Source organism: Nerophis ophidion, linkage group LG19 (assembly GCF_033978795.1).
Source record: "Nerophis ophidion isolate RoL-2023_Sa linkage group LG19, RoL_Noph_v1.0, whole genome shotgun sequence".
Taxonomy (NCBI): Eukaryota; Metazoa; Chordata; class Actinopteri; order Syngnathiformes; family Syngnathidae; genus Nerophis; species Nerophis ophidion.
This window is the reverse complement of record NC_084629.1, coordinates 19414536-19440829: the sequence shown is the minus strand read 5'-3', so window position 1 is coordinate 19440829 and position 26294 is coordinate 19414536. Positions and strand designations below refer to the sequence as shown.

The 26294-nt window shown below is 37.5% G+C and overlaps 1 protein-coding gene across 1 annotated transcript in view; it reads right to left on the bottom strand.

The window, feature by feature from the left end:
- Positions 1-12229, bottom strand: part of LOC133538124 (diacylglycerol kinase beta-like) — a 97823-nt gene extending 85594 nt beyond the window's left edge. The window contains exons 1-2 of the mRNA XM_061879455.1: positions 11898-12229; positions 11287-11363 (exon numbers count right to left, since the gene is read on the bottom strand). Coding sequence (XP_061735439.1) covers positions 11287-11363; positions 11898-11964 — 144 coding nt within the window. The 5' untranslated portion in view covers positions 11965-12229. The remainder of the gene's footprint in view (positions 1-11286; positions 11364-11897) is intronic.
- Between the last annotated feature and the right edge of the window lie 14065 nt (positions 12230-26294).

The following is a 26294-nucleotide window of genomic DNA, read 5'->3' as shown; positions in this document are numbered from 1 at the left end:
AACCTTTGAAAAAAAAAAAAGGAAACTACATTTCCTGCAATTGGGTGTATTTCTACACTATATTTGACCGTTTTTCTCATCTACCAACCTCTTTTTTCTTTCAGACACTTACATGTACCATTTGTTTTATTATCATTGAAAATGTCATGTAAAATACTAAAACACGCATGCAAAGAACTCAGAAAACATTTCTCGTTGGGCAACTGTATCCTTGTAGCCACGCCCCTTCCTGCGTTGAGGCCTCTGTTTACGTCTGTCACGTCAAAAAATATACCTTCTCTCTGGCTACTATTAATAACTCTAGCACAGGGGTTCTCAACCTTTTTTCAGTGATGTACCCCCTGTGAACATTTTTTTAATTCAAGTACCCCCTAATCAGAGCAAAGCATTTTTGGTTGAAAAAAAAAGATAAAGAAGTAAAATACAGCACTACGTCATCAGTTTTTGATTTATTAAATTGTATAACAGTGCAAAATATTGCTAATTTGTAGTGGTCTTTCTTGAACTATTTGGGAAAAAAAAGATATAAAAATAACTAAAAACTTGTTGAAAAATAAACAAGTGATTCAATTATAAATTAAGATTTCTACACATAGAAGTAATCATCATCTTAAAGTGCCCTCTTTGGAGATTGTAACAGAGATCCATCTGGATTCATGAACTTAATTCTAAAAATTTCTCCACAAAAAAAGAAATCTTTACAATCAATATTTATGGAACATGTCCACAAAAAAATCTAGCTGTCAACACTGAATATTGCATTGTTGTATTTTTTTTCACAGTTTATGAACTTACATTCATATTTTGTTGAAGTATTATTCAATAAATATATTTATAAAGGACTTTTGAATTGTTGCTAATTTTAGAATATTTAAAAAAAATCTTTGGCCCATTTTCTTAATTGTTCGTAATTAGCGTTGCCATGCACACCAAATGTTCCCAATTTAGAGTACCCTCGTCGGCGCAAAAACGAGACCTTTTCCGACTGTATAACATATGTGGGGGTTTGTTGGCCGGTTCTTCTCAAATTATTCGTGGCAAAATACGATAGAAGAAATATAATAAAGTTAGAAGAATGAGCAATAACAACATGGGCTGTGGTTGCATTGCAGTGAATGGTCGCTGGCATTGCAGCAGGACCATAATTATAATAATAATAATAATAATAATAATGGATTAGCAAGAAATCAAAGTCTGAATGTCATTAAAATAATTAGATATTTTGACGGGAAAATGAATGTTTAAAAACGTTCCACATCTCACATGCTTGAAATATGTGGAAGCTGCTGGATGACAATATCGTAGAAAACAACTAAGGTAAATATTGTACAATAGTATAAACCTACTGCATTTTTTATACTACATTGTATAGAACATGTAATATTTGTGTATTTAATACAATTTATTTAATGTCAGTTTTTCTTAGAATAAAGCATGTCAACAGTGTGAAATTGTGTGCGATTGAAATAATGTTAAATCATTTAAATGACGAATATTGATTTGAGATATGAGTGTTTTAATTACAAGCATAACCAATAACCTCAACCTACCTGGTAAATTGAGGCACTACTGTATGTTTTCGACAATAACACTTTAACTTCGAATAACACTACACGAGGAAGAAAGGTGGGAAGAAACAGAGCGGGGAATGAAGAGGTAAAGGGGGAAGAAAAGTAGAAAGGAAGGAAGGAAGGCAGCAACGAAAGAAGCAATGGAGGAAGGAAAAAAGCAAACAACGAAGGAAGAGATGAAGAAGGAAACAAGTAAGGAATGAAGGTATGGAAGGAAGGAAGTAAAGAACAAAAAGGAAGCAAGCAAGGAAGGAGGAATAAAAAGGAAGGTAGCAAAAAAGAAGCAAGGGAGGAAGACAGAAAGCAAACAAGTAAGGAAGAAGGAAGGGAGGGAGTTAGGAATGAAGGTAAGAAAGATCAAAGGAAGAAAAGAACGAAGAAAGGAAGCAAGTAAGGAAGGATGCAAGGAAGAAAGAAAGGGAGGTAGCAGTAAAATAAGCAAGGGATGAATGAAGAAAGCAAACAACGAAGGAAGATATAAAGAAGGAAGTGAGTAAGGTATCAAGGAATGAAAGTAAAAAATATCAAAGGAAGTAAAGAACGACGAAAAGAAGGACGCAAGGAAGAAAGAAAGAAAGTGAGGTAGCAATAAAAGAAGCAGGGAGGATGGAAGAAAGCAAACAAAGAAGGAAACCAGAAAGGAAGGAAACAACTAAATAAGTAAGGGAGAAAGGAATAAAAAAGATAAAGACGAGGCAAGTAGACAGGAAGGAAGGAAGGAAAGCAGGAAGAAAGTAAGGTAGCATTGGAAGAAGCAAGGACGGAAGGAAGCAAGAAAGGAAGTAAGCAAGCAGGGAAGTAAACAAGAACGGAAGAAAGTAGCACAAGAAGCAAGGGAGGAAAGAAGATAAAGAAGGAAGCAAGTTAAGAATCAAGGTAGAAAGGAAGTTAGCTATGAAAGAACCATGGGAAGAAGGAATAAAGAAAGAAAACAAGGACGAGATAAGGAAGGAAGTGAGTAAGGCATCTAGGAATGAAGGTAGAAATTAGGAAGGAAGGAAGGAAGGCAAATATTAAAAACAAATACAAGCAGCAAGTAAGGAAGGAAAGAAGGAAGAATTAAATGAAGGTATAGCAACAAAAGAAAAAATGAAAGAAGAAATGAAGGTACAGCAACAAAAGAAAAAAGGAAGTAAGCAAGGAGGGGAGGAAACAAGAATGGAAGGAAACGACAAACGAAGCAGGGGAGGAAAGAAGAAAAGGAAAAGGTAAAGAAGGAAGCAAGGAAGGAATCAAAGAAGGAAGGAAAGCAGGAAGAAAAAAAGGTAGCAATGAAAGATGAAAGGGAGGAAGGAAGAAAGCAAACCAGTAAGGAAAGAAAAAAGTAAGGAAGGAAACAAGGATTGAAAGAAGCCAGAATGGAAGGAAGTAACAAAATAAGTAAGATGAAGGAAGAAAGAGGTATAGAAAGAAGCGATGAAGGTAGGAAGGAAAGAATGAAAGGAAGTACACAAGGAATGAAGGAAGCAAGTAAGAAAAGGATGACAAATTAAACTTTTAATTAAATTTTAAAACTTCCTTGACATGTTTTGAACTTTTTACCTTTGTGAAAGACGTCTTTCTCTCAATGTCTTTTTTATCAGTTAGTCCAAATTATCAATCAATAATCAATAAAGTAGTAAAAAAGAGAATATTAATAGAAGTGAAGTCAAAATAATCCATCAATCATCAATAAACTAGAGAAAAAGAGTATATTATTAGAAGTCTAAATAATCAATCAATCATCAGTATAGTGAAAAAAAGAATATTAATAGAAGTAATGTCTAAATAATCAATCATCAGTAAAGTACTGAAAAGGAGAATATGAAAAATATAAATAAAGTTTAAATAATCAGTCAATCATCAATAAAGTAGTGAAAAAGGAATATTAAAAACAGAAATGAAGTCTAAATAATAAATCAATCTTCAATAAAGTAGTGAAAAATAGAATATTAATAGAAGTCTAAATAATCAATCAATCATCAATAATGTAGTGAAAAAGAGAATATTAATAATAAAAATAAAGTCTAAATAATCAATCAGTCATCAATATAGTGAAAAATACAATATTAATAGAAATAGTCTAAATAATCAATCATCAATAAAGAAGTGAAAAACAGAATATGATGAAATAGTCTAAATAATCAATCATTAATAAAGTAGTAAAAAGGAGAACATGATTATAAATAGTCTAAATAATCAATCAATCATCAATAAAAATACAATATTAATAGAAATAGTCTAATCAATCATCAATAAAGTAGTGAAAAAGAGAAAATGAGGAACATAAATAGTCTAAATAATCAATCCATCATTAATAAAGCAGTAAAAAGGAGAATATGAAGATAATAGTCTAAGTAATCCATCAATCATCAAGAAAGCAGTGAATAATATTAATGATGTCAAAGTTAAACATGTTACTATGATAAGTGTTAAAAAAATAACGTGAACATCAAAATAAATCACTTTAATGCAGTCAGAGCAGACACAAATGTGTGTGTGTAGTTGGTTACCCACTATGCCCCCCCTCGTTTGGCCACTGTTGTTTTAACCCCACCAGCTCTCAAAAGTCTTCTTCCTTATATGGTCAAAGCATTCGCCATTTGCTGTTCATCATATGACACACACACGCACGCACACACACAGTATCTCAAAGTAGATGTATTTATTATATTTATTTATGTTATAAGATAGTTATAAGGCCGATATGAAACATATAAATCTGATCCCATGAGCTTATAGTAAAAAAATTTACCATTTGTACCAAATGTTCTTCAAACTTTAGACATGGAGAAAAAATACCCATCACACTTTAACACATCGAACTTTATCAGCCGGCTGAGAGGCCACGATGGCGTCGACGGTGTTTTGAAAGAAAGGTGTGCACAGACTACAGCTACTGTAAATCTACATTAAATAATAGATATAATTAACAATTTGTTTATCGGTCCTAAAAAACAGAGCGTGAGAAAAAAGATATTGTTCATCCCTAGAAATATCCCTAAATCTTGTTATAACTTAACTTCTTTTACACTTGCATTATATTTACTAGTGCAGTCTTTTATGGCTCTTTATTGTTCCCGACATGATCACAATCAATTCATATTCATATCATATACACAAAGTAACTCTCTTGTAACCCAATACAGACAAACTTCCTGAGGCTGAGCCAATCAGTGGCCACCATATTGATTGATGTGGTCCAATACTACTATAGAATTGATGTTTGTAGTTCATTCGGCCATTTTTAGGCTTCATTTAAGACCAATTTGATAAGAAATATGCTTGAAAAGAATAATAAAACAGCTGTATTAGAAATGTTACTTTATGGATCTTATATACGACTTAAAGCAATCATTTCATTCTTAAACATATGATGTACTACATTGTTACTGTATGCATGTTCTAAATAATTAAAACCTAAAAATAAAAGTGTTACCACGACACGATTAGCCTTGTCTGTAAAGACGACTATCAGGCAGCAGAGAAGGTGAAATATTACATTCATGGACTTCATGTGACGGCTAATGGACGCCTGCTCATCACTCTCAGTGAGTTAGGATTACGCTAAAGTGTAACAATACAAACAATATGGTAAGGCAATGGTTCTCAACCTTTTTTCAATGATGTACCCCCCGTGAACATTTTTTTTTAATTCAAGTACCCCATAATCAGAGCAAATAATTTTTGGTTGAAAAAAAGAGATCCATCCATCCATCCATCATCTTCCGCTTATCCGAGGTCGGGTCGCGGGGTCAGCAGCCTAAGCAGGGAAGCCCAGACTTCCCTATCTCCAGCCACTTCGTCTAGCTCTTCCCGGGGGATCCCGAGGCGTTCCCAGGCCAGCCGGGAGACATAGTCTTCCCAACGTGTCCTGGGTCTTCCCCGTGGCCTCCTACCAGCTGGACGTGCCCTAAACACATCCCTAGGGAGGCGTTCGGGTGGCATCCTGATCAGATGCCCGAACCACCTCATCTGGCTCCTCTCGATGTGGAGGAGCAGCGGCTTTACTTTGAGTTCCTCCCGGATGGCAGAGCTTCTCACCCTATCTCTAAGGGAGAGCCCCGCCACCCGGCGGAGGAAACTCATTTCGGCTGCTTGTACCCGTGATCTTATCCTTTCGGTCATGACCCAAAGCTCATGACCATAGGTGAGGATGGGAACGTAGATCGACCGGTAAATTGAGAGCTTTGCCTTCCGGCTCAGCTCCTTCTTCACCACAACGGATCGATACAACGTCCGCATTACTGAAGACGCCGCACCGATCCGCCTGTCGATCTCACGATCCACTCTTCCCCCACTCGTGAACAAGACTCCTAGGTACTTGAACTCCTCCACTTGGGGCAGGGTCTCCTCCCCAACCCGGAGATGGCACTCCACCCTTTTCCGGGCGAGAACCATGGACTCGGACTTGGAGGTGCTGATTTTCATTCCGGTCGCTTCACACTCGGCTGCGAACCGATCCAGTGAGAGCTGAAGATCCCGGTCAGATGAAGCCATCAGGACCACATCATCTGCAAAAAGCAGAGACCTAATCCCGTGGCCACCAAACCGGATCCCCTCAACGCCTTGGCTGCGCCTAGAAATTCTGTCCATAAAAGTTATGAACAGAATCGGTGACAAAGGACAGCCTTGGCGGAGTCCAACCCTCACTGGAAACGTGTCCGACTTACTGCCAGCAATGCGGACCAAGCTCTGACACTGATCATACAGGGAGCGGACTGCCACAATAAGACAGTCCGGTACCCCATACTCTCTGAGCACTCCCCACAGGACTTCCCGAGGGACACGGTCGAATGCCTTCTCCAAGTCCACAAAGCACATGTAGACTGGTTGGGCAAACTCCCATGCACCCTCAAAAACCCTGCCGAGAGTATAGAGCTGGTCCACAGTTCCACGACCAGGACGAAAACCGCACTGTTCCTCCTGAATCCGAGGTTCAACTATCCAGCGAAGCCTCCTCTCCAGTACACCTGAATAAACCTTACCGGGAAGGCTGAGGAGTGTGATCCCACGATAGTTGGAACACACCCTCCGGTCCCCCTTCTTAAAGAGAGGGACCACCACCCCGGTCTGCCAATCCAGAGGTACCGCCCCCGATGTCCACGCGATGCTGCAGAGTCTTGTCAACCAAGACAGCCCCACAGCATCCAGAGCCTTAAGGAAGTCCGGGCGGATCTCATCCACCCCCGGGGCCTTGCCGCCGAGGAGCTTTTTAACTACCTCAGCGACCTCAGCCCCAGAAATAGGAGAGTCCACTACAGATTCCCCAGGCACCGCTTCCTCAAAGGAAGACGTGTTGGTGGGATTGAGGAGGTCTTTGAAGTATTCCCTCCACCGATCCACAACATCCGCAGTCGAAGTCAGCAGAACACCATCCGCACCATACACAGTGTTGATAGTGCACTGCTTCCCCTTCCTGAGGCGGCGTATGGTGGTCCAGAATCGCTTCGAAGCCATCCGGAAGTCGTTTTCTATGGCTTCCCCGAACTCTTCGCATGTCCGAGTTTTTGCCTCCGCGACCGCTAAAGCTGCACACCGCTTGGCCCGTCGGTACCCGTCCCCTGCCTCCGGAGTCCTATGAGCCAAAAGAACCCGATAGGACTCCTTCAGCTTGACGGTATCCCTCACTGCTGGTGTCCACCAACGGGTTCTGGGATTACCGCCACGACAGGCACCAACAACCTTGCGGCCACAGCTCCAATCAGGTGCCTCGACAATAGAGGTTCGGAACATGGTCCACTCGGACTCAATGTCCAGCACCTCCCTCGTGACATGTTCAAAGTTCTCCCGGAGGTGTGAATTGAAACTCTCTCTGACAGGAGACTCTGCCAGACATTCCCAGCAGACCCTCACAATGCGTTTGGGCCTGCCAGGTCTGTCCGGCATCCTCCCCCACCATCGCAGCCAACTCACCACCAGGTGGTGATCGGTAGAAAGCTCCGCCCCTCTCTTCACCCGAGTGTCCAAAACATAAGGCCGCAAATCCGATGACACAACTACAAAGTCGATCATGGAACTGCGGCCTAGGGTGTCCTGGTGCCAAGTGCACATATGGACACCCTTATGTTTGAACATGGAGTTCGTTATGGACAATCCGTGACGAGCACAAAAGTCCAATAACAAAACACCACTCTGGTTTAGATTCGGGCGACCATTCTTCCCAATCACGCCTCTCCAGGTTTCACTGTCGTTGCCAACATGAGCGTTGAAGTCCCCCAGTAGGACAAGGGAATCACCCGGGGGAGCACTTTCCAGTACTCCCTCGAGCGTTCCCAAAAAGGGTGGGTATTCTGAACTGCTGTTTGGTGCGTAAGCACAAACAACAGTCAGGACCCGTACTCCCACCCGAAGGCGAAGGGAAGCTACCCTCTCGTCCACTGGGTTGAACTCAAACGTGCAGGCTTTGAGCCGGGGGGCAACGAGAATTGCCACCCCAGCCCGTCGCCTCTCACTGCCGGCAACGCCAGAGTGGAAGAGGGTCCAGTCCCTCCCGAGAGAACTGGTTCCAGAGCCCTTGCTGTGCGTCGAGGTGAGTCCGACTATATCCAGCCGAACTTCTCTACCTCGCGGACTAGCTCAGGCTCCTTCCCCCCCAGTGAGGTGACGTTCCACGTCCCAAGAGCTAGCTTCTGTAGCCGAGGATCGGACCGCCAAGTGCCCTGCCTTCGGCTGCCGCCCAGCTCACAATGCACCCGACCTCTATGTCCCCTCCTATGAGTGGTGAGCCCATTTGAGGGATGACCCACGTTGCCTCTTCGGGCTGTGCCCGGCCGGGCCCCATGGGGACAGGCCCGGCCACCAGGCGCTCGCCATCGTGCCCCAACTCCGGGCCTGGCTCCAGAGCGGGGCCCCGGTGACCCGCGTCCGGGCGAGGGAAATCTGAGTTCATTTTGTTGAGTGATCAGAAAAAGAGCAGCTCAAAGACTTCTATGGAATTACAACAAAAAAAAAAGAAATAAAGAAGTAAAATACAGCACTATGTCATCAGTTTCCGATTTATTAAATTGTATAAAAGTGCAAAATATTGCTCATTTGTAGTGGTCTTTCTTGAACTATTTGGAAAAAAAGATATAAAAATAACTAAAAACTTGTTGAAAATTAAACAAGTGATTCATTATAACTATAAACAAAATAGGCTTCACGGTGGCAGAGGGGTTAGTGCGTCTGCCTCACCAAATCCAGGCTCGGGATCTTTCTGTGTGGAGTTTGCATGTTCTCCCCGTGAATGCGTGGGTTCCCTCCGGGTACTCCGGCTTCCTCCCACCTCCAAAGACATGCACCTGGGGATAGGTTGATTGGCAACACTAAATTGGCCCTAGTGTGTGAATGTGAGTGTGAATGTTGTCTGTCTATCTGTGTTGGCCCTGCGATGAGGTGGCGACTTGTCCAGGGTGTACCCTGCCTTCCGCCCGATTGTAGCTGAAATAGGCGCCAGCGCCCTCCGCGACCCCGAAAGGGAATAAGCGGTAGAAAATGGATGGATGGAAAACAATACACACCGTATGCTAATGTTCAACACTACAAACAATATGTTAACATAAAACAATACACACAATATGTTAACATACATCACTACAAACAATATCCTAACATAAAACAAAAGAAACAATAAGCTAATGTGCAACACTACAAACAATATGTTAATGTAAATCTTGACAAGCAAAATGCTAACGTGCAGCACTGCAAACAATATGCTAACATAAAACAATTAGAATAAGCTAATGTGCAACACTACAAACAATATGCTAACGTGCAACGCTACAAACAATATGCTAACATAAAAGAATATAAACGATATGCTAATGTGCAACAATACGCTAATGTGCAACATTACAAACAATATGCTAACATACAACGCTACAAACAATATGCTAACATAAAACAATATGCTAATGTGCAACAATACGCTAATGTGCAACAATACGCTAATGTGCAACATTACAAACAATATGCTAACGCGCAACGCTACAAACGATATGCTAACATAAAATAATACAAAAATATGCTAACGTGCAGAGGTGGGTAGTAATGCGCTACATTTACTCCGTTACATTTACTCGAGTAACTTTTGGGATAAATTGTACTTCTACGAGTAGTTTTTAATGCAACATACTTTTACTTGAGTATATTTATAGAGAAGAAACGCTACTTTTACTCCGTTCCATTTATCTACATTCAGCTCGCTACTCACTACTTTTTTTTTATCGATCTATTAATGTTTGTTTTGGTTAATGACAGAGCTTCAAAGTACAATCTACGCATACCTGCGTTTCACCAATCACATGCAGTCACTGGTGACGTTGGACCAATCAAACAGAGCCAGGCGGTCACATGACCCGACTTAAACAAGTTAAAAAACTTATTCGGGTGTTACCATTTAGTGGTCAATTGTACGGATTATGTACTGTACTGTGCAATCTACTAATAAAAGTTTCAATCAATCAATCAAAAGTGTAAAGGAAAAAAGACACTTTTTATTTCAACCGTACTTCCCGTCATAAGCCTAAAGACTGATCGCACAGTTCCTGTCTTCACAATAAAAGCGCTGCTCTATCGCGCCTGCGCTAACAAAATAAGAGTCTCCGAAAGCCAGCGCAAACAAGCTAGTAAGCTACGGAGTTTGCCGCCAATGTATTTCTTGTAGAGTGTATACAAACGAATATGGAAGCTGGACAGATAAGATGCCAAAAACCAACGACTTTCATGTGGTATTAGACAGAAAAGAGGAACTTTTTTTCTCCTCTATTTGAAAACGTGAACGTCTGATTCCAATCATTGCAAGTCATCAGAATCAGGTAATACACCAACTTATATTCTTGTCTTCATGAAAGATAGGAATGTATATGTTAAACATGCATGTATATTCATTAAAACACCTTAAACATGTGAACAAAAACGGCAAAATAAATAAATATAAATTATATACTGTATGTATAAATGTATGTATGTCTATATAAATGTATGTATGTATGTATGTATATATAAATGTATGTACGTATGTATATATATATATGTGTGTATAAATGATTTGTGTGTGTATGTATGATATGTGTGTGTATAAATGATATGTGTGTGTATGTATATATGAGGTAGATCACCTCGACTTGGTCATTTACTAAGTAATTGATAAACGTTGAAAAACTTATTGGGGTGTTACCATTTAGTGGTCAATTGTACGGAATATGTACTGTACTGTGCAATCTACTAATACAAGTTTTAAACAATCAATCAAATCAATGAATGCCTACTGAGGCTATGGTGCTGTTAAGTTATTGTGGCTCAATGTGCCATTTTTTAAATTGTATTTTAATGTACTATTATTTAGTATATAATATTGTTTTTGTTGCTTAAGAGATATTCCTGGCTCTGAATTTGCTCATTGCTATTTTTATGTTTTTGTGCATTATTTTTTGCCGTAATCAGGTTACTCATCAGTTACTGAGTACTTAAGTAGTTTTTTCCCAACTTACTTTTTACTTTTACTCAAGTAAATATTTGGGTGACTACTCCTTACTTTTACTTGAGTAATACATCTCTAAAGTAACTGTACTCTTACTTGAGTACAATTTCTGACTACTCTACCCACCTCTGCTAATGTGTAACAATACGCTAATGTGCAACACTACAAACAATACGCTAATGTGCAACAATATGACAGGGAACAAGGTCAAAGTCAGACATGGCGGTGCCTGGTGAGTGCACGTTGATATTTGCTGGTGTACAACATACACACCTGTTCAGGGTTGTATTTGGCAAGGTCGCCTTCGCCATGGAACTCTTCCAGAACATCCTTCAGCTTCTTCGTGGAGTCTAATGGAGACAAAAAAATTGATCAAGTATTTGAAATGATTTTATAGTTGATACAATAAATGAGGTTAAAAATGTAAGTCTATTTGACGGATTAGAATCTTGATACAAAATAATCTAAAGTAGATTTCTTTAAGTACAATAATTTTGTCTCTTATTGTGAAATAATGAACTTTACATAATTCCTTTATTTTTTTGTCCAAAATAGTGCAGGTATCTCCACATTTTACCACGATATAAATGTAGAAAGCAGAGAATGTTGTTGGAATTGGTAACTGACCAAATGACCTGTGGAGTTCCCCAGGGGTCCATTCTGGATCCCCTGTGGTCTAACTTGTACATGCTAACACGCAGCTTCAGTGTGTGCTACCACGACCGTGCAGATGACACTAAGATCTACGTGTCAACATTGATTCACTTCATCTCTGAGAATGAATCATCAGTCACCCACATTAAATCAACACCAGCACTTATCACAAGCCAACAAAATAACTTTGAATGGCCTGGTGCACAAACTGTGTCAAAGATGATGCTTACACTCGCTGTACTGCTGCAGCTGCTTGAACTCAGCGGGGCTCAGACACACCCAGCTCCTGTCCTCCATCCTGCCTGCCTGGAAAGAAAGGGGGGGTGGGGTGGGGGGTGGGGGGGTGGGGGGCTAAGAGCGCACCAAGGTACGATCCTCGTGGCCTCGATCCTTCATTCAGCTGGACAGCCTACAGGAAGCCCTCTCCGCTCTGGTCACGTTCCTCAGCCTCTTGAGTGTTTTGTCCACCAGGGGCCATGATGATGATGATGATGATGAAGAGGATGGAATAGGGTCTGACTGTCATCCGAGCAACCACTCAGCAGAAAAGACCTTCATGCTCACATCTGGAAAAAGAAGATTCGTCACGTAGGATTATGGAAGCTTGTGGAGAATAGTATTATATATATAATTATATATAATAGTATTAGTATAGATTAGTACTATATAATATATGATAGTAGTATATAGTATAGTAGTACATATACTATATATATATATTATAGTAGATTATAGTACTATAGTATAGTATATATATATATATTATATATATATAGTATACTATATATATATGATAGTAGTAGAGTATATATAGCATAGTTATATATATAGTAGTATTACTTATACATATATACATATATACATATATACATATGTATAGTACATAGTGTACTTAGTATATAGTATAGTATAGTCATATAGTAGGATATAGTATAGTATAGATAGTATAGTATGACATAGTTAACATAGTAGTACTTTGATATATGCAGTAGTATATACATATATATATATATATATATATTATATATATATATATATATATATATATATACATATATATATATATATATATATATATATATATATATACATATATATATATATATATATATATATATATATATATATATATATACATATATATATATATATATATATATATATATATATATATATACATATATATATATATATATATATATATATATATATATATATACATATATATATATATATATATATATATATACATATATATATATATATATATATATATACAGTGGGGCAAAAAAGTATTTAGTCAGTCACAGATTGTGCAAGTTCTCCCACTTAAAATGATGACAGAGGTCTGTAATTTTCATCATAGCTACACTTCAACTGTGAGAGACAGAATGTGAAAAAAGAAATCCAGGAACTCACATTGTAGGAATTTTAAATAATTTATTTGTAAATTATGGTGGAAAAAAAGTATTTGGTCAACCATTCAAAGCTCTCACTGATGGAAGGAGGTTTTGGCTCAAAATCTCACGATACATGGCCCCATTCATTCTTTCCTTAACACGAATCAATCGTCCTGTCCCCTTAGCAGAAAAACAGCCCCAAAGCATGATATTTCCACCCCCATGCTTCACAGTAGGTATGGTGTTCTTGGGATGCAACTCAGTATTCTTCTTCCTCCAAACAGGAGTTGAGTTTATACCAAAAAGTTCTATTTTGGTTTCATCTGACCACATGACATTCTCCCAATCCTCTGCTGTATCATCCATGTATCCATTTTGGTATAAACTCAACTCGTCGGGTTTGGAGGAAGAAGAATACGGAGTAGCATCCCAAGACCACCATACCTACTGTGAAGCATGGGGGTGGAAACATCATGCTTTGGGGCTGTTTTTCTGCTAAGGAGACAGGACGATTGATCCGTGTTAAGGAAAGAATGAATGCGGCCATGTATCGTGAGATTTTGAGCCAAAACCTCCTTCCATCAGTGAGGGCTTTGAATGGTTGACCAAATACGTATTTTCCACCATAATGTACAAATACATTCTTTAAAATTCATACAATGTGAATTCCTGGATTTTTTTTTCACATTCTGTCTCTCACAGTTGAAGTGTACCTATGATGAAAATTACAGACCTCTGTCCTCATTTTAAGTGGGAGAACTTGCACAATCAGTGGCTGATTAAATACTTTTTTGCCTCACTGTATATATATCCATCCATCCATTTTCTACTGCTTTTTCCCTTTATATATATATATATATATATATATATATATGTATATATATATATATATATATATGTATATATATATATATATATATATATATATATATATATATATATATATATATCCCAGCAAGTTCACTTTAGGAAGTAGCTCTTTACTACACACGCTGCCACTACTACTACTACGAGGGAATAATGAACATTAAATAAAGCGACAGTCATCAACAATAATAATTCTACTATACCCCGTTTGTGGACACAGCCATTGTTCAATCTCTTATTAACTGTCAGTAAAAAAAACATTTCACCGCCGCTGCAGTCAACAATCTCCTTCCATTCCCACCTGGGCTACCATGCTGAGCCAAAACAGCCAATGAGCGCGCCCTCTCTGACATCAGGCTTCACATGGCAACCAGCACCGCCTTTTCAATGCGCACACCCCTACACTCTTCTCTCATTAACATCTCTCATCTGTGTACACCAGCTATATAAAAAGTTTAAAAAGTATCCTAAAGACATAATTCCTTTTGAAATATATACAGTATATATCATCCATCCATTTTCTACCGCTTGTCCCTTTTGGCATCGCTGGAGCCTATCTCAGCTTCATTCGGGCGGAAGGCGCGCTACACCCTGAACAAGTCGCCACCTCATCACAGGGCCAACACAGATAGACAACATTCACAAACACATTCACACACTAGGGTCCATTTAGTGTTGCCAATCAACCTATCCCCAGGTGCATGTTTTTTGGAGGTGGGATGAAGTGGAAGTACCTGTAGGGAACCCACGCAGTCACGGGGAGAACATGCAATCTCCACACAGAAAGATCCCGAGCCTGGGATTGAACCCAGGATTACTCAGTACCCTTGTTTTGTGAGGCATATGCACTAACCCCTCCTACACCGTGCTGCCCACATATACATACATACAAACCCCGTTTCCATATGAGTTGGTAAATTGTGCTAGATGTAAATATAAACAGAATACAATGATTTGCAAATCGTTTTCAACCCATATTCAGTTGAATATGCTACAAAGACAACATATTTGATGTTCAAACTGAAAACATTTTTTTTTGCAAATAATGATTAACTGTAGAATTTGATGCCAGCAACACGTGACAAAGAAGTTGGGATAGGTGGCAATAAATACTGATAAAGTTGAGAAATTCTCATCAAACACTTATTTGGAACATCCCACAGGCCGGCAAGCTAATTGGGAACAGGTGGGTGCTATGATTGGGTATAAAAGCAGCTTCCATGAAATGCTAAGTAATTCACAAACAAGGATGGGGTGAGGGTCACCAATTTGTAACCAAATTGTCGAACAGTTTTAGAACAACATTTCTCAACGAGCTATTGCAAGGAATTTGGGGATTTTATTTTCTACGGTCCGTTAAATCATCAAAAGGTTCAGAGAATCTGGAAAAATCATTGCACGTAAGCGATGATATTACGGACCGTTGATCCCTCAGGCCGTACTGCATCAAAAACAGACATCAGTGTGTAAAGAATATCACCACATGGGCTCAAGAACACTTAATAAAACCACTGTCAGTAACAACAGTTGGTTTCTACATCTGTAAGTGCAAGTTAAAACTCTGGCATGCAAAGCAATACCCATTTATCAGCAACACCAAGGAACGCCGCTGGCTTCGCTGGGCCCGAGCTCATCTAATACGGACTGATGCAAAGTGGAAAAGTGTTCTATGGTCTGACGAACCCACATTTCAAATTATATTTGGAAACTGTGGACGTGATGTCCTCCAGAATAAAGAAGAAAATAACCATCCGGAATGTTATAGGCGTGAAGTTCAAAAGCCAGCATCTGTGATGGTATGGGGGTGTATTAGTGCCCAAGGCATGGGTAATTTACACATCTGTGAAGGCACCATTAATGCTGAATGGTCCATACAGGTTTTGGAGCAACATATTTTGTCATCCAAGCAACATTATCATGGACACTCCTGCTTATTTCAGCAAGACAATGCCAAGCCACGTGTTACAACAGCGTGGTTTCGTAGTAAAAGAGTGCGGGTACTTTCCTGGCCCCTCCACAGTCCAGACCTGTCTCCCATCGAAAATGTGTGGCGCATTATGAAGCGTAAAATACGACAGCGGAGACTCCGGACTGTTGAACGACTAAAGCTCTACATAAAACAATAATGGGAAATAATTTCACTTTCAAAGCTTCAACAATTAGTTTCCTCAGTTCCCAAATGTTTATTGAGAGTTTTTAAAAGAAAAGGTGATGTAACAGTGGTGAACATGCCCTTTCCCAACTACTTTGGCACGTGTTGCAGCCATGAAATTCTAAGTTAATTATTATTTGCAAAAAAAATTAAGTTTATGAGTTTGAACATCAAATATCTTGTCTTTGTAGTGCATCCAATTGAATATGGGTTGAAAAGGATTTGCAAATCATTGTATTACGTTTATATTTACATGTAATACAATTTCCCAACTCATATGGAAACGGGGTTTGTACATGCAGCGGGGCAAAAAAGTATTTAGTTAGCCACAGATTGTGCAAGTTCTCCCACTTAAAATAAATTTTCATCATAGGTACACTTCAACTGTGACAGACAGAATGTGAAAAAAAAATCCAGGAATTCACATTGTAGGAATTTTAAAGAATTTATTTGTAAATTATGGTGGCTGACTAAATACTTTTTTGCCCCACTGTACACTTATTTATTTTAGAAAAGTAACAAGTAATTGTAACGAATTACATTTCAAAAGTAATTTTCCGACCACTGCATATCACAATATAGATTTTAGCCCATCCCTATTTGGTATTATCACACGTGACTTTCTTTAGCAGCCCAGCGTGTGCAGCTTTTGGCACGTCAAATTATGCGCTGCCAAGTTCATGTGCCCAGAAGGCGACCCAGGAGATTCTCTCTGCAATAACGGCTCAGAGGACAGTCAAGTTGTTGTGCTTGGAATAGAACAGGAAGTGCAGCAGACCCGTTAACGACGGGCACTCTTTAGTACTTGGTCACACGTCTTCCCGATGCTAAATTTAGATGCATCTATAAAACTTGTTATTTTTGTTTTGATTTCCACTGGTGTGGCGCAACACACATATCGTTGGCCAAGGGCCAGCAACCCAAATTGTTGAAAGGGCCATATTGGACCCAAAATCTCTCTCGAGCCGCAAAAACTGAATACAACACATGATGTAAGTGTTTATATTAGTTATATTAGCCTACTATCAAGATGACTTTAAGAGTCTGACATATGTGTTATAATAAAGACAGCACATGATGTAAGTGTCTATAATAGTTATATTAACTTTCTATCAAAATGACTTTAAAAAGCCCTATATAAGTGTTACATTGAAGACAACACATTATGTAAGTGTCTATGTTAGTTATATTAGCCTAGTATCAAGATGGCTTTCAAAGTCTTATATACGTGATATAATGAAGACAACACATGATGTAAGTATCTATATTAGGCTACAATCAAAATTAATTTCAAGTCTTATATAAGTGATACAATGAAGACAACACGTGTATATTTTCATTATATTAGCCTACTATCAAGATGAATTTAAAAGTATTATATACGTGTTATAATGAAGACAACACAGGATGTAAGTGTTTATATTAGTTATATTAGCCTACTATCAAGATGACTTTAAAAGTCTTATGTAAGTGTTACAATGACGACAACACATGATGTAAGTGTCTATGTTAGCCTACTATCTGAATGACTATGTTTTGCAAGCTGACGCAAATCGTTGAAATGTAATATTTGCTGTACACATTTTTACAACATTGAAAAACATTAGTAAACTTCTCGGAGGGTGAGAAAACTCCTGGAAATGACTGTCTTAGATTGACCAAAGTTACAGACGTGTGTGTCCAAGTTAAAGGAAACGGCGGGCTGTCTTTTTGTAATGGATTTATTACATTTATTGTCAAGCTGGGCAACATTTTCTGTGGTCTGAAACAACATGATAATGTTTGTTGTAGTCTGGAACAACATGGCGCATACGCAACTATCATAAATGCAGGCAACATTACATTAATAATACAAATGAGGCAGAATGATGCAGTATGTGCATACAGCTAGCCTAAATAGCATGTTAGCATAGTTTAGTTTGCAGTCATGCAGTGACCAAATATGCTTGATTAACACTACACACAAGTCAATAACTTCAACAAAGCTCACTTTTGTGCATTACTGCACAGTATAAAAGGTTTGGTTGACGAAAGGAGCCAAAGGAGTGGCATAAAACACGTCTTTCCGTGGCAGCATCGGAGAAAGTTGTACATGTAAAACTAAGGTAAGTTCAAGGGCCGCCGTAATTAGTAGGACAAAACGGCGCTCGCCAAATACTCTCATCAGTGAAGCATGTTTAATACAAACAGTGGGATTTCTAACAATTAGGACTGTCTGTGACATGTTTTTCCTTCTCCAGAAACCATATTAAAACAAAAAATAAATTTTTCCCTTCATCTTTTTTAAATTTCATGTATTTTCGAAAATGCTCCACAGCGCTGAAGAGCCGCGGGTCGGCAAATAATACATTCCTTTACAGTCATGCAACGTTTATGGTTTTTCAAAAAGTATGAAATTATCTAAAAAACAAAAACAATAATAGCAATACATAATTATTAATAAAATATATATTTTTAACACCAAAATAATACAAATAAAGTTGCTATATACCAATTGATTAAAATATATCACTCTTTCCAGTAACTTCTTATGACTTTGAGTTAAACTTAAAAATATTATAGTTACTAGAAACATGAGGTAAATAAATACATATCCAACACATTAAATATTCATTCATATTATTTCTGAAGTAAATACTACATTTTACCCCCCAAAAACTAACAGGTTTTTTTTCTTACACTCCCTGTTATTCAGTATGGCAAAGGTTTGTAATGTAAAAAAAAAAAAAAATAGTAAAATGGGTTATACTTGCTTTGAGACACTAGTGATTTAGGGCTATATGAGTAAACATTGATTTATTGATTTTCTACCTTTTTTTTGTAATAATGTCAAAGCACTTTGACATTATTTCCACATTCACCCATTCACACACACATTCACACACTGATGGCGGGTGGGGGCTGCCATGCAAGGCGCTAATCAGGAGCAAGGGTGAAGTGTCTTGCTCAAGGACACAACGGCTGTGACTAGGATGATAGAAGGTGGGGATTGAACCAGGAACCCTCAGGTTGTTGGCACAGCCACTCTCCCAACTGCGCCACACCGTACACAATAGATATTGTACAAAAGTTGTACTTATATTTCATATACAAAATAATTATGCCACAAAATGAGATCAATCCAGTTAAATACACGTTTGTTATTTTCTGTTTCAATGCATTCATCATTTCATTCTTGTTATGCTCCACAGTGCAATGATTATTATTCTTAATCAATCAATATTTGTGATTATTCAAATCTTTAATCCTTGTCATGTTGGTTATCATTCAGCTGTACCCACTATATTTGGTAAGGAGGCAAAAAAAAATATCCTAAAATTCACTACTCAGGCATGCTGTTGGCAAGTGTTAACATGCAGTTAGAGTGCTGATTGAAAGTGTTAGTTATGCTGTTGGCTGACATTTCCTGAAAGTTTTGTCATAATTTGACCAAAACGTTTTGAGCTATGTTGCTAACAAGCGAACAAACAGTTTAATACAGGGGTGTCATAATCATTTTAGCTCAGGGGTCGCAGAGAGGAAAGTCCGTGCACACGTGGGTCGGACTATTATGGTATTAAAACTAAAAAATAAAGACAACTGCAGATTTTTTTCTATTTCTTTATTTGGCCAAAAATATAATAAACAGTCTGAAATGTTACAATAAAAATGTAGTAAAAAACACCTGCAGCGGTAAAGTTGAGATCCAGGAAGGATCATAACTGAATGAATTTACGTATGCATACACATTTGTTTTCTTTTGTATTTAAAAAAAAAAAGGATTATGTAACATTTATGACCATCTTTTTCCAAAACACAATATAGAATGTGAGAGATAACAGGATAATGTATATATTTATTGTTTGTTTTCAAAATGGTTACAAAAAAGCCAGACCCCAAAAATGTACTGTGGGTCCCCATTTTTATGACTTGATGGACCCCCATTTTGAAAATTCCTAGCACCAACACTGATGGAGTGTTGGTGCGTGCAAAACGGCTGCGGGCGGGTGTGGCCCGCGGGTCTTGACTTTGACACCCCTGGTCGAACACCAACAAATATATGAATACATGTAATAAGACATGATGAGTTTTTTATAAGGTAACTCCCAAATATTCAAAGTATTTACATTTATGGATGGAAGTTATCAAAACACAGATTTTGTGTCACTTGTAGTGGAAAATGTTGCTATATTCAACGAGTAGAAGTAAATTATTAAAATAAAAGAGGGCTGTATCATAGTAATCGATACTGAAATTTTGATACCGCTGATACCAGATTTTTATGCTCGAGTATCAATCCTGAAATCAAAATATCGATACTTTTAATGTTTTAGTTCAGAGGTGTCTGTCTTTTTCCACCAAGGGCCACATTAATATTTTTTTTAAATACTAAAAACAGATATTGTGTCACCTATGTACTATAGTATTATAGGTGACTAAGTATTTCAGCTTTTTCTAATTACATTCCAATTGTTTTGTGTTTTTTTACATTTTTACTGTTGTTTTTCCCCCCATGTAATAATACAATAAAAATTATAATAATACGGTTGTTTAACTGCATAAACAAGTGTGTCAAAAATTCTGCCCGCACAAACATATTAATGTTCAGTTACACATTTAACAGTGTTTGTTATGACTGTTGTCATTTTTCACGTAGTATAATGTTTTAATTAACCAAACATTGTTTAAAGTATATTTTATTATATTCTAATATCTTAGATCAGGGGTTTCTAAAGTTTTTAAACCACACTGAAAAGTCAAGTATGGGGGTCCATTTTTATATTTAATTTATTTAAAAAAAAAAACATATGTATATTTAAAGACAAAACTTTGTGTTGCGACTAAATATATTATTTCTAATTATTAGTTTAACAATGCCATTTTTTTCTCATTACATTTCGATTTTCTGCTGTTTTGTCTTACATTTTTACTGTTGTTTTTTTAGTTTTTTTAAATTATTTGAAAATACATAACTTTTAAAATTTTAGCAGACCCCATCCATCCATCCATCCATCTATCCATTGCTTGTTTGTTTCAGGGTTCGGGGGGGTGGTGGGGCGGGCGGGGGGTGCTGTAGCCTATTATTGCACAAAGTATTGGTAACCGGTCGCTATCGCCGACACCAGCCTGAATTTACTTGGTATCAGATCTTGCGTCATGCATTTATTGGCTAATCAAATACGAGCGAACAACAAAGTTAGAGTGGAAATCCGCCACCACAAGCCCAAGGAATGTGCATTACCAAATTGGCAGAAAACTGTGAAAGCAAACTTTTTATAAAAAAACAACATAAAAACACTCGTTTGTCGTTTGGCAACACTTTCAACACAGTCACTTTACTTTTTTTTTTCAACCAAGAAGGCACGGTGTGGTCTGCGGGCCATTTGATCGACGCACCTCTTGGCACTTTGTAGAAATAAAAAAAATTCGGCAAAAATGTAAAAATAAACCAAAAAGGGATAACTCAATGAGAAAAGGCTGAAATGTTGATACTTATATAAAATAAAAATACAAATATGTTTCTTTGAATATAAGTTTTAGTCTTTTTATTTGTCATTACAAATGACATGTCAGACTACCACCATATTGAAAAAATATCAATAACAATATTGTTTTCTGTACTTGAAGGCTCCACACCACTGCTGTTCTTTGCAGAATGTAAAATACTTGACTATTGTTGTCCTTTATGAGCATATTTATAAGTACTGTATTTTTTTAAAAATCTAATAAGATGTTGTAGAACACTGTTGTTCTTTTGTCGATGTACTGTAAACTTACTTCATAGTGGGTAATACGGATATTCGGTGGAATTTTTTTTTAACTTACTGTGATTTGAAACTCTTAACACTTTGAAGAACTCTTCAATAAAAAAAGTGTTTGAAATACAGTAAGAAAAAAATAAAAAAATAGACAAAAAAGGCATAGTGAGAAAATGCTGAAATGTTCACACTAAAAACAAATAAAAACACATGTCTTTGAATATATGATTTAGACTTTTTAAATAAAAATTCATAACATAAATACTAACAATATTGACAGTTTATGTACTTAAAGGTGCCACACCACTGCTGTTCTTTGCAGAATGTAAAATACTTGACTATTGTTGTTATTTATGAGCATATTTATAAGTATAGTATTGTTTGTTTAGATGTTATAGAACAGTGGTGCTCAAATGGGGGTAAGCGTACCACTGGGGGTACTTGAAGGTATGCCAAGGCGTACGTGAGATTTTTTTTAAATATTCTAAAAATAGCAACAATTCACAAATCCTTTATAAATATATTTAATGAATAATACTTCAACAAAATATGAATTTAAGTTCATAAACTGTGAAAAGAAATGCAACAATGCAATATTCAGTGTTGACAGCTAGATTTTTGTGGACATGTTCCATAAATAATGATGTTAAAGATTTCTTTTTTTGTGAAGAAATGTTTAGAATTCATTTCATGAATCCAGGTGGATCTCTATTACAATCCCCAAAGAGGGCACTTTAACCTATGTGTAGAAATCTTTATTTATAATTGAACCATTTGTTTATTTTTTAACAACTTTTTAGTTATTTTTATCTTTTTTTTCAAAACAGTTCAAGAAAGACCACTACAAATGAGCAATATTTTGCACTGTTATACAATTTAATAAATCAGAAACTGATGACATAATGCTGTATTTTACTTCTTTATCTCTTTTTTTCAACCAAAAATGCTTTGCTCTGATTAGTGGGTACTTGAATTAAAAAAATGTTCATAGGGGGTACATCACTGAAAAAAGGTTGAGAACCACTGTTATAGAACACTGTTGTTCTTTTTCCAATGTGGAGTTTCTTCTTGGTGACTGATACTGATATTTCAACTGAAAACAAATATTGAAGCACAGTGATCCTAAATACTTGAATCTTTGAAGCAGTTTTCAATAAAGTAGTGAATCTGAGGGTACCCAAGTTTGTTTTTATTTATTTTAATTATCAAACAAGTATTGCAAAGCTAGGAAAGCCCTGGGTATCGGTATCGACCAGTGAAATCCTGGTATCGTGACAACCGATACCTTTGACTGTCTTGACACACACGTGCAGTGAGATGAAAAGGAGCAGGCGTGCAACAGGAAACTGCAGGACGTCGGTTTCACAAATGATGCAAAACTGTTTTGTCCTCGACCTTGTCATGACCTTCGATCTGCTGACCTTTATCTCCTTAGCGTCATTGTCAATATGGTGGTGCCTTGACGTACTGGTTTGATTGGTTTAGTCACAACGATTTAAATATTCACTCAATAGGAATGGACAAAAAAATGAATGAATCGCGATTCTTTTTTATCCCGATTGAAAATGTTTTATTTTCAAAAATCAATTAAAAAAACATATATATTCATTTTTTTAACCTATTTTTCTCCTTTTTGTATAATAAGAATCTTTAAAAAAAAAAAAAAAATGATTTAAGCCATCTCCACGCAACCAGAAGGCGCTATTCTAACCTGTGATCTGTTTTGAAAACATTCATTGCAATCATCATACCAAAAAAGACATTGCAAGAATCAATTCTGAGTCAAATTGTCACCCTAGGCATACTTGGATCGAATCATTAGGTGCCCGAAGAATCACACCTTTAATAATCAATATTCACCATTGGAATGAATTCAAATTAATTTAATCCAGTGCTTCTAAAGTGTTTATTGCGCCCCCCCCCCAATCTCCACCGCCACTATAAATATTATCATTTGTCTATAAATGTGTTATAAGTACATCTCTGCTTAGCATTGCACTTTTAATAATAAATAAAAAAAGACATAGGTCAACTTGCAACACTTTTTTTTTTTTAGTTTATAACAGAAATGCATCAATTTGACTGAAATAAAAACAAATCCTTATTTTATCTTAATTTAATATAGATAAGGAAGTCAAGATTAATGGCGACAATGAGCATGTTTGAATCATGATACTGATGAAGCATGTTCCCCAGGGGTCTGATTTTGGAGGGTTCCTTCTGACATTCACTGCGCCAACTAGTGGTGGGGAGGTATACACGCGCGCACATACATGTATACACATACATACATACATACATACATACATACATACATACATACATACATATATATTCATACATGTATATGCACATACCTACATATATATGTAGTACATACATACATACAGTCGTGGTCAAAAGTTTACATACACTTGTGACGGACATAATGTCATGGCTGTCTTGAGTTTCCAATAATTTCTCCAACTCTTTGTTTTAAGTGACAGAGTGATTGGAGCACATACCAGTTTGTCACAAAAAATATACATGAAGTTTGGCTCTTTTATGAATTTATTATGGGTTTACTGAAAATGTGACCGAATCTGCGAGGTCAAAAGTATACATACAGCAATGTTAATATTTGGTCACATGTCCCTTGGCAAGTCTCACTGCAATAAGGAGCTTTGGGTAGCCATCGACAAACTTCCGGCAAGCTTCTGGTTGAATGTTTGGCCACTCTTCTTGACAAAATTGGTGCAGTTCAGCTACATTTGTTGGTTTTCTGACATGGACTTGTTTCCTCAGCATTGTCCACACGTTTAAGTCAGGACTTTGGGAAGGCCATTCCAAAACATATATTCTAGCCTGATTTGGCCATTACTTTACCATTTTTGACGTGTATTTGGGGTCATTGTCCTGTTGGAACACCCGACTGCGCCCAAAACCCAACCTCCGGTCTGATGATTTTAGGTTGTCCTGAAGAATTTGGATGTGATCCTTCTTTTGCATAGTCCCATTTACTCTCTATAACGCACCAGTTCCATTGGCAGCAAAACAGGCCCACGGTATAATACTACCACCACCATGCTTAACGGTAGGTGTGGTGCTCCTGGGATTAAATGCCTCACCTTGTAGCCAAACTGCTCAATTTTTGTTTCATCTGACATCACATAGACAACGATAAGACCTTCTGGAGGAAAGTTCTATATATATATAATACAAACCCCTTTTCCATATGAGTTTGGAAATTGTGTTAGATGTAAATATAAACGGAATACAATGATTTACAAATCCTTTTCATTCCATATTCAATTGAATGCACTACAAAGACAAGATATTTGATGTTCAAACTCCTAAACATAATTTTTTGGGGGGAAAATAATAATTACCTTAGAATTTCATGGCTGCAACACGTGACAAAGTAGTTGGGAAAGGGCATGTTCACCACTGTGTTACATCACATTTTCTTTTAACAACACTCAATAAACGATTGGGAACTGAGGAAACTTAATTGTTGAAGCTTTGAAAGTGGAAATCTTTCCCATTCTTGTTTTATGTAGAGCTTTAGTCGTTCAAAAGTCCGGGGTCTCCGCTGTTGTATTTTACGCTTCATAATGTGCCACACATTTTCGATGGGAGACAGGTATGGACTGCAGGCGGGCCAGGAAAGTACCCGCACTCTTTTGCTACGAAACCACGCTGTTCTAATGCGTGGCTTGGCATTGTCTTGCTGAAATACGCAGGGACGTCCATGATAACGTTGCTTGGATAACAACATATGTTTATCCTAAACCTGTATGGACCATTCAGCATTAATGGTCCCTTCACAGATGGGTAAGTTATCCATGCCTTGGGCACTAATGCACCCCCATACCATCACAGATGCTGGCTTTTGAACTTCGCGCCTATAACAAACCGGATGGTTATTTTCCTCTTTGTTCCGGGGGACACCACGTCCACAGTTTCCAAATATAATTTGAAATGTGGACTCGTCAGACCACTTTTCCACTTTACATCAGTCCATCTTAGATGAGCTCGGGCCCAGCGCAGCCAGCAGCGTTCCTTGGTATTGTTGATAAATGGGTTTTTGATGTGTTTGATGACAATTTCTCAACTTTATCAGTATTCATTGCCACCTTTCCCAACTTCTTTGTCACGTGTTGCTGGCATCAAATTCTAAAGTTAATGATTATTTGCAAACAAAAAAACGTTTATCAGTTTGAACATCAAATATGTTGGGTTTGTAGCATATTCAACTGAATATGGGTGGAAAATGATTTGCAAATCATTGTATTCCGTTTATATTTACATCTAACACAATTTTCCAACTCACATGGAAACGGGGTTTGTATATATATATATATATTTATATATATATATATATATATATATATATATATATATATATCCTTTTTTCTACTGCTTGTCCCTTTTGGGGTCGCGTTGGCGGCGTGCATCCGGGGTGAAGGTGGCGTACACCCTGGACAAGTC